General features: G+C 40.8%; 1 protein-coding gene across 1 annotated transcript; it reads right to left on the bottom strand.

Annotated features, from left to right (window-relative positions):
- Nucleotides 1-9,233: 9,233 nt before the first annotated feature.
- Nucleotides 9,234-10,271, bottom strand: LOC128691505 (uncharacterized). Its single transcript, XM_070088981.1, has 5 exons — nt 10,213-10,271; nt 9,808-10,114; nt 9,658-9,699; nt 9,438-9,539; nt 9,234-9,333 (listed from the first exon to the last, which is right to left on the bottom strand). The coding sequence occupies exons 1-5, from the start codon at nt 10,213-10,215 to the stop codon at nt 9,320-9,322; spliced, it is 468 nt and encodes a 155-aa protein (XP_069945082.1). The 5' UTR covers nt 10,216-10,271; the 3' UTR covers nt 9,234-9,319.
- Between the last annotated feature and the right edge of the window lie 211 nt (nt 10,272-10,482).

Below are 10,482 nucleotides of genomic sequence, written 5' to 3'. Positions count from 1 at the left end.
AATAGTTCTTGGTCTTATTACTTTTCCTTTTATATCCATGGGGAAGTGGAATAAGAATCTTTCCTCCGTAAGCCATGCGTGTTGTAAAAGTCAACTAAAATGCCGGGAACAATGGGCTAGTAACCCCTTTTCCTGTAATAATTACTAAAAAGAATAAGAAGAAGAAAATTGTCAAAGTGCGAAGGCTGAATGTGCGTGGATGTTGTGCAAATGATAAGAAAGAGATGATTGTGGATGTCATGAATGAGAAGAAGCTGGATGTCCTGGCTTTAAGTGAAACAAAGCTGAAGGGGGCGGGAGAGTTTAAGTGGAAAGGAATAAATGGGATTAGGTCAGGGTTTTCAAATAGAGTTAGAGCTAAAGAAGGAGTAGCAATAATGTTGAAGGATAAGCTATGGCAGGAAAAGAGGGACTATAAATGTATTAATTCAAGGATTATGTGGAGTAAAATAAGGTTAGATGTGAAAAGTGGGTTATAGTAAGCGTGTATGCACCTGGAGAAAAGAGAAGTGTAGAGGAGAGAGAGAGATTTTGGGAAATGTTGAGTGAATGCGTGGGGAGTTTTGAACCAAGTGTGAGAGTAATGGTGATTGGGGATTTCAATGCAAAAGTGGGCAAAAATGTTGTGGAGGGAGTAGTAGGTAAATTTGGGGTGCCAGGGGTAAATGAAAATGGGGAACCTTCAATTGAACTTTGTGTAGAAAGAGGTTTGGTAATAAGTAATACATATTTTATGAAGAAGAGGATAAATAAATATACAAGGTATGATATAGCACGTAATAAAAGCAGTTTGTTAGATTATGTATTGGTGGATAAAAGGTTGATGGGTAGGCTCCAGAATGTACACGTTTATAGAGGGGCAACTGATATATCGGATCATTATTTAGTTGTAGCTACAGTTAGAGTAAGAGGTAGATGGGAAAAGAGGAAAATGGCAACAACAAGCAAGAGGGAGGTAAAAGTGTATAAACTAAGGGAGGAGGAAGTTCGGGTGAGATGTGATGAATGGTTTGAAAAACCGACAAGTTGAAGATTGAGACACTTATGCAGCATATGGGAATCTTTATTCAGGAAACGTTTCGCCACACAGTGGCTTCATCAGTCCAATACAAAGAGGAAGGCGTAAGGAGAGGAGGAGTATGAGGTAATCAGTCCCTCAACCTGGAGTCGATGTGTTCAGTCCATCAATCTTGTAGAATGTACAGCATAGGGCCGTAGACGTGGCTTATATACTGTAGTAAGGTGAAGTGAAGCAGGTGGAGGCGGGGTCATAGTGGTACCATCCACTAGTCGAAGTAGGTCTTCGTCCAAAGGTTGAACAAGTGTTGAAGAATTCTTTGTAACAAGATCCCATGATGCTGCAGTGTCTGACAGCTGTGATGAATGGTTTGAAAAACCGACAAGTTGAAGATTGAGACACTTATGCAGCATATGGGAATCTTTATTCAGGAAACGTTTCGCCACACAGTGGCTTCATCAGTCCAATACAAAGAGGAAGGCGTAAGGAGAGGAGGAGTATGAGGTAATCAGTCCCTCAAACTGTCAGACACTGCAGCATCATGGGATCTTGTTACAAAGAATTCTTCAACACTTGTTCAACCTTTGGACGAAGACCTACTTCGACTAGTGGATGGTACCACTATGACCCCGCCTCCACCTGCTTCACTTCACCTCACTACAGTATATAAGCCACGTCTACGGCCCTATGCTGTACATTCTACAAGATTGATGGACTGAACACATCGACTTCTGGTTGAGGGACTGATTACCTTATACTCCTCCTCTCCTTACGCCTTCCTCTTTGTATTGGACTGATGAAACCACTGTGTGGCGAAACGTTTCCTGAATAAAGATTCCCATATGCTGCATAAGTGTCTCAATCTTCAACTTGTCGGTTTTTCAAACCATTCATCACAACTGTCAGACACTGCAGCATCATGGGATCTTGTTACAAAGAATTCTTCAACACTTGTTCAACCTTTGGACGAAGACCTACTTCGACTAGTGGATGGTACCACTATGACCCCGCCTCCACCTGCTTCACTTCACCTCACTACAGTATATAAGCCACGTCTACGGCTTTTTGCTGTACATTCTACAAGATTGATGGACTGAACACATCGACTCCAGGTTGAGGGACTGATTACCTCATACTCCTCCTCTCCTTACGCCTTCCTCTTTGTATTGGACTGATGAAGCCACTGTGTGGCGAAACGTTTCCTGAATAAAGATTCCCATATGCTGCATAAGTGTCTCAATCTTCAACTTGTCGGTTTTTCAAACCATTCATCACAACTGTCAGACACTGCAGCATCATGGGATCTTGTTACAAAGAATTTTTCAACACTTGTTCAACCTTTGGACGAAGACCTACTTCGACTTGTGGATGGTACCACTATGACCCCGCCTCCACCTGCTTCACTTCACCTCACTACAGTATATAAGCCACGTCTACGGCCCTATGCTGTACATTCTACAAGATTGATGGACTGAACACATCGACTCCATGTTGAGGGACTGATTACCTATTCTCCTCCTCTCCTTACGCCTTCCTCTTTGTATTGGACTGATGAAGCCACTGTGTGGCGAAACGTTTCCTGAATAAAGATTCCCATATGCTGCATAAGTGTCTCAATCTTCAACTTGTCGGTTTTTCAAACCATTCATCACAACTGTCAGACACTGCAGCATCATGGGATCTTGTTACAAAGAATTTTTCAACACTTGTTCAACCTTTGGACGAAGACCTACTTCGACTAGTGGATGGTACCACTATGACCCCGCCTCCACCTGCTTCACTTCACCTCACTACAGTATATAAGCCACGTCTACGGCCCTATGCTGTACATTCTACAAGATTGATGGACTGAACACATCGACTCCAGGTTGAGGGACTGATTACCTCATACTCCTCATCTCCTTACGCCTTCCTCTTTGTATTGGACTGATGAAGCCACTGTGTGGCGAAACGTTTCCTGAATAAAGATTCCCATATGCTGCATAAGTGTCTCAATCTTCGGGTGAGATATAAGCAACTATTGGCAGAAAGGTGGGCTGGTGCAAGTATGAGCAGTGGGGGGGGGGGTTGAAGAGGGTTGGAATAGTTATAAAAATGCAGTATTAGAATGTGGGGCAGAAGTTTGTGGTTATAGGAGGGTGAGTGCAGGAGGAAAGAGGAGCGATTGGTGGAATGATGAAGTAAAGGGTGTGATAAAAGAGAAAAAGTTAGCTTATGAGAGGTTTTTACAAAACAGAAGTGTTATAAAAAGAGTAGAGTATATGGAGAGTAAAAGAAAGGCAAAAAGAGCGCTGAGAGAGTGCAAAAGCAGAGCAGATGATAGAGTGGGAGAGGCACTGTCAAGAAATTTTAATGAAAATAGGAAAAAAAATTGGAGTGAGTTAAACAAGTTAAGAAAGCCTTGGGAACAAATGGATTTGTCGGTTAAAAACAGAGTAGGGGAGTTAGTAGGTGGGGAGATGGAGGTTTTGGGTAGATGGTGAGAATATTTTGAGGAACTTTTAAATGTCGACGAAGAAAGGGAAGCGGTAATTTCATGCACTGGTCAGGGAGGTATATCATCTTTTAGGAGTGAAGAAGAACAGGATGTGAGTGTAGGGGAGGTGCGTGAGGCATTATGTAGAATGAATAAGAACATAAGAACATAAGAATGTAGGAACACTGCAGAAGGCCTACTGGCCCATACGAGGCAGGTCCTTATCAAAACGACATCTACCTAAAGCTACTCAAGAAACAACTCCCGCACCCCCCAACACCAATCAAACCCAGCCCCTCCCACTCATATATTTGTCCAGTCTCTTCTTAAAGCTACCCAAGGTCCTAGCCTCTATCACCCCACTGGGAAGACTGTTCCACGCATCTACAACTCTGTTAGAAAACCAGTACTTACCTATGTCCTTTCTAAATCTAAATTTATCCAACTTAAATCCATTATTCCTGGTTCTTACCTGGTTCGACACCCTCAGTACTTTATTAATGTCTCCCTTATTTATGCCAGTCATCCACTTATACACTTCAATGATATCTCCCCTCATTCTACGCCTCTCCAGAGAGTGGAGATTTAAGGCTTTAAGTCTATCTTCATACGGGAGGTTCCTTACACAGTAAATCATTTTAGTCATTCTTCTCTGTATGTTCTCTAATGAGTCTATGTCCATCCTGTAGTAAGGGGACCAAAACTGAGCAGCATAATCTAAATGAGGCCTCACTAGTGATGTATAGAGCTGTAAAATAACTTTTGGACTTCTGTTACTTATACTTCTTGAGATAAATCCAAGTAATCTGTTGGCCTTGTTGCGCACACTGAGGCACTGCTGTCTTGGCTTTAGATTTCTGCTTACCATGACTCCCAAGTCTTTTTCACATTCTGTATGACCAAGCTCTACTTCACCTAGATTATAGCTTCGAGGGTTATTTTCATTACCAAGGGCAAGTACCTTACACTTATCCACATTAAACTTCATCTGCCATTTCTCAGACCAAGACATTAATATGTTCAAATCGTCCTGGAGTTCATTGATATCCTCCTCAGAGTGAATTATACGGCCTATCTTTGTATCATCAGCAAACTTACTCATGTCACTAGTAATCCCTTCATCAAGGTCATTAATGTAAATTATGAACAAGAGAGGGCCCAAAACTGATCCTTGTGGAACGCCACTAGTGACTAATCCCCATTCAGATTTCACTCCATTAATGGTAACTCTCTGCTTTCTATTGGTAAGCCATGCCTCAATCCATGCTAGAACTTTACCTCCTATACCATGAGCTGCCACTTTTCTTAAGAGTCTCTTGTGAGGTACTCTGTCGAAGGCTTTACTAAAATCCAAATAAACAATATCATATTCCTTATCACTGTCAACTGCCTCAAATGTTCTATTGAAGAACGTCAGTAAGTTTGTCAGGCAGGAACGACCTCTCGTGAATCCATGCTGAGATTCATTTATCAAGTTATGTTCTTCAAGGTGACTTCTGATAATGTCAGCTATAATTGATTCTAATAACTTTCCCACTATAGATGTCAGGCTTATTGGACGGTAATTTGAAGGAGTGGACTTATCCCCTGATTTGAATATAGGAACCACATTAGCCATCTTCCACATCTCTGGCACAACACTGGTAAGGATGGACGCATTGAATACACTCGTTAATGGCTGACTAAGCTCCATCTTGCATTCCTTAAGTACCCTTGAAAACAACTCATCGGGTCCCGGGGACTTATTTTGTTTCAGTTTGTCTATCTGTTTAATAACCATGTCCCTCGTGACAGTAATATTAGTTAACTTAAATTCATCAGGAACTAAATAATTGTTAATTACTGGAATCTCATTTACATCTTCCTGTGTAAAAACTGACAAAAAATAGACATTAAATAAGGAACACATTTCCAGTTCATTATCCGTCAGCTGTCCATTCCCAGATTTCAGAGGTCCTACTTTTTCCTTCACCTTCGTCCTATACACTTGAAAGAACCCCTTTGGATTAGTCTTTGATTCATTAGCAACTCTAATTTCATAGTCACGTTTAGCCTTTCTAATCGCCTTTTTTACTTCTCTTTTAAGCTGAACATATTGGTCAGTAAGGTTAACCTCTCCTCTTCTGATGCGCCTATAAATTCCCCTTTTCTCCCCTAATAGATGCTTTAGCCTCCTGTTAACCCATTTGGGATCGTTATTATTAGACCTAATTTCTCTCTGGGGAATGTATATACTCTGGGCACTGCGTACATTATTAAGAAAACAATCATAAAAGCAGATCCCTTCATATTCATAAGTATGATTATCGTCAATAAAATCATTAGCTAGATAACCCCAATCAAGATTAGACAGATGTTCCCTAAGTCCATTATAATCGGCAGAACGAAAATCGGGGATTTTTACTGTATTATCATTATTCTTGCATTCCCAATTAATGCTAAAGGTGATGGATTTGTGATCACTTGCGCCAAGCTCTTCAGTGATCTCCAGATTATTCACGAGTGTTTCCTTATTTGACAAGACTAGGTCTAGCAAATTATTACCCCTGGTAGGTTCAGTTACACTCTGTTTCAGAAAACAGTCCTGAACTGTTTCCATGAAGTCACTGGACTCTAGATTACCTGTCAAAGAATTCCAGTCAATTTGGCTAAAGTTAAAATCCCCTACTATGACTACGTTACTGTGTCCAGAAGCCCTAACAATTTCGTCCCAAAGAAGTCTCCCTCTATCGTGATCCAAGCCTGGAGGTCGGTATATTACACCTAGAATTAGTTTTTCTTGACCCTCCACGAACTCTACCCAAACAGACTCTGTTACTGCTCCATCTATTTTTATACCTTTTTTTATGCAACAATTAATATTTTCTCGAACATACAATGCAACTCCTCCCCCCTTCCCATTACATCTATCCACATTGAATAACTTAAATCCCTGAATATTACACTCAGCAGTCATATCCCGACTCTTTAAATCATACCACGTTTCAGTTAATGCAATGATATCAAAGTTCCCAGCACATGCTACCAAACGTAGTTCATTAATTTTATTTCTTGCACTTCTACTGTTAGCATAAAATACCATCATATGTTTTTTCTTCTGCACATTTTTCCTATTCATCTTTGTTTTTACACAATTTCTGAAATTATCATTACCCAGAGTTACTCCATGACAGTTACTATTAAGATTCTTAATATCAGAGCATAAGTCAATATATCCATACTCATTATTAATCATTTCTAAACCCATACCTCTAACTAATCCTAGTTTAAAGTCCTAACAACCCCCTCAACTGAGTTAGCAAGAAAACCCACACCTGCCCTGGATAAGTGAACCCCATCCCTGGCATACATGTCATTTCGGCCATAGAAGTTGTCCCAGTTGTCAATGAATGGTACTGCATTATCCTTACAGTGTTTATCCAGCCAACAATTAATACCAATTGCTCTGGACAACCATTCATTACCAACACCTCTTCTTGGCAAAATGCCACATATAACAGGGCGCCCCCCCTTCTTCCTAATCATGTCTATAGCTGTCCTGAACTTTCTAACTAAATCCTCACTTCTACGCTTGCCTACATCATTGCCTCCAGCACTGAGGCAAATAATAGGATTGATCCCATTACCGTTCATGATGTTGTCAAGCCGGCTAACAATGTCCTCCATCCCAGCCCCAGGAAAGCATACCCTTTGTCTCCTACTCCTGTCCTTCAAGCAGAATGCCCTATCCATGTATCTAACCTGGCTATCCCCTACAACAACAATATTCTTACCTTCCTTGTTGTCGTTCGTCGTGACGATCCCAGTAGTCGACTCACATTCGTCGGTTAGCACCGAGAATGCGTTGGAGGTTTCCACGGGAGTTTCCACAGCAGTCTCTTTCTTCTTCATCGTTTCTGGCTTTCCATTCGTCTTCTTGATCGTCAACTTCGTCGTCCCCTGCTGTCCAGCCACTGACCACGATCCCTTCTTGACCTGAGGACTCGAAACAGGAGGACTACTACGAATCCTCTTGTTTTCCTCGGTCAATCGCCGTATCTCCATCTTCGCTGCCTTCAATTCTTCCTTAAGTTGCTGGTAAAGTTGCTCGATGGAGGGCATCTTGGTTCAGTCCACGGGAGCAAACAAGACACTTCTTCACAGAGTTAAGTATAGGTCAGCACTCAAAGTACAGGTCACCACTCAAGAGCACACAAACAGGTCTTCACAGAGCTAAGTACACGTCACCACTGAGCTAAGTACACGTCACCACTGAGCTAAGTACACGTCACCACTGAGCTAAGTACACGTCACCACTGAGCTAAGTACACGTCACCACTGAGGTCATCTGGAAGACAAAAAATTATAATCTTTTCAACTCATGTGCGGTATTAGCTTCAAACAGTATGGCGAATATCCACTGGTAGCCTTCCCTAGAATTCGACTAACACCTCAGTACCTATTTACTACTAGATGATCTTTTAGGATCAATTTGTCCACCAATGAAATATCAGAGATACAGCTGTCATTGGAAATAAGGGATGAGAGATAATGGTTTTTTCCATTGTTAGTGATCTTTGAGTGGAGAAAAGTATCCCTTAAAAAATAAAGAAAGGTATAAGTAAATTCCCTGCATACACATATAACCCGCACATAGGTAATGGAAGCTTATGACGACGTTTCAATCCGACTTAGACCATTTACAAAGTCACACTAACAGAAAGGAGAGAAGGAGGGAGTATATATAGGCCAGCAGACAGGGACGTGACAAGAGAGGTAGTAGGAAAGGAAGAGAGGCAGAAGTAGTAGTAGTAGTAGTGGTAGAAGTAGTGGAGTCAATCAAAGACTAAAAGAGAGGAGCACTGCAAGGGAGCTGGGGCCCACAAAGGGTAGGAACAAAAACAGAAGAGGAAAATATAATAATGGACCAAACACCCAAGGCAGAAGAAAGAAAATCCAAAGGAGAAAGAAGAAGTAGGAAAGCGGGAAGAGTGAGGAGAAAAAGGAATCAGGTTTTAAGTCACGGGCGTTCTGAAGTTTGGAGCGTTTAATAATGTAATGGGAAAAGAAGGCATCTACAGAGACAAAGCCACGACTAAGATTCATACATGAAAAGTTGTCAATAAGATGACTATGATCTCTGACATGACAGAAAAGAGCATTATTGGTGTCGGCAAGCCTAACACTACTTTTGTGTTCCCTGAGTCTGTCAGAAAGAGAAAGGCCATTGGGCTTTTCCAATGTCAGTGCGGTATTCCCAAATTTCTGGAATTTGGTCTGATTGATGAGATTATGAGAACATCCCATTGATTGACAAACTCGATGATTTTGTGGCCACGAATCCCAATGGACTCTCGCTAGTTTGGTATATTCATCACATGAAAGAAGGCAGATAATGTTATTCGCATTGCCAAGCAGATATTTATGTCCTAAAGCTTAAATGGAAGAATAACGTGAACATATTTTCTAATAAAATCTTTCCCAAAGACTGCTGTTTCTACAGCTTTCTTTTACCATATACTTATTCGCATGAACATTATAATTTTCATGTAACACTAATTGGGAAAATAAGGCTTTTCTCGGGGTTAAGAAAATTTAATATAAAATTAGTCTTGTAGAGAAAGATATGAAATGTACAGCAATATAGAGAAAGTCTTCTTTCACTTTCAGGCGTAAATACTGCCAAAAATGATTATTTCTGTATGTATAAATAAAAAATGTAATCCCTTTATATAATGGTCTACAGTAAAAAGTCATAAACTTCTTTCAGTTATTTTATTAAAGAAAATATAAGAGGCACTGAAGACGGAAGTGAGTTTCGTCAGGACACAGTAACATCAGACGCTCTATTTGCCAAAACCTGAAAATATAAAATATATGCTTCAAAATGATTACGTATTAGTTCACTTCTTTTTTCTTATTATTGCTAATAAAACATTAAACGAAACTCAAAAATATACTAACCAAGCTTTCCAAATCCACCTTGTCCACCCAGACCAAATCCATTATATCCTCCCTTTCCAAATTTACCGAATCCGCCCAGGTCACCATATCCTCCTTCACTTCCTGCAAACATACAAATGATTCATAAGAACGACTGGTGAAACATCTTTGATGTTAATGTTTACAAAGAATGTTGTTGTAATAGATCTAAACAAGAAAAATACAAATGTTGTTGTCTTACCGTGGCTCTTACTCAGCACGAAGGTGTGTCCTCCTTGTCCACCTGTGCAAATATAAAACCAGCTTTACAATGTGGCTACTTCCTCAAGAAAACTATATACTGAAATATTACTGTGTATTGATACAAATTACTAACAGATTTTTTGCTTACCATATCCGCCTCCATATCCTCCTCCAAATCCTGATCCATATCCTCCTGCTCCTCCTCCATATCCTTTGCCAAATCCACCGCCAAATCCTCCCAGACCGCCCAAGCCACCAAGACCACCCAAGCCTCCAAGACCTCCTAAACCACCATATCCACTGTGTCCACCTAGGCCACCGTAGCCACCATATCCGCCATGGCCACCAAGGCCTCCAAGACCACCATGTCCACCGTAGCCACCAAGGCCACCAATTAGTCCACCATAACAAACACCAGCCATCACGGCCAACACCACAGTCACAGCCAGGATACGCTGAAAAAATTAGCACTGTTAATATTCTTGTAATATAATTATATCATACATTTAGTATAGTAATACAGTCACTTCACAAAACTCCATCAGTCACTTACCATGTTTACAGAGGTTGTGTGGTTGATGATCGGAACCAGAGTGATGGTGAGGGAGGGTGTCCCGGACCTTATATAGCACAGTGATCCTCCTGCCTGCAATAACCTTCGGTACCTGGAATTCGACGCCCTGGAAGTGAGTCATTATTAACAAAGGAGGCAAATAAGGTACAGATTCAAATGATTATTTGAAAAAGACGTGTATTTTTTGGATCACAATTTCTGTTCCACTAGTTAGGCGTTTTTTTTTTTTTTGACTGAGAGCTAACAGTC

The sequence above is a fragment of the Cherax quadricarinatus genome, chromosome 26 (assembly GCF_038502225.1).
Source record: "Cherax quadricarinatus isolate ZL_2023a chromosome 26, ASM3850222v1, whole genome shotgun sequence".
Taxonomy (NCBI): domain Eukaryota; kingdom Metazoa; phylum Arthropoda; class Malacostraca; order Decapoda; family Parastacidae; genus Cherax; species Cherax quadricarinatus.
This window is presented reverse-complemented; position numbering and strand designations above follow the sequence as displayed.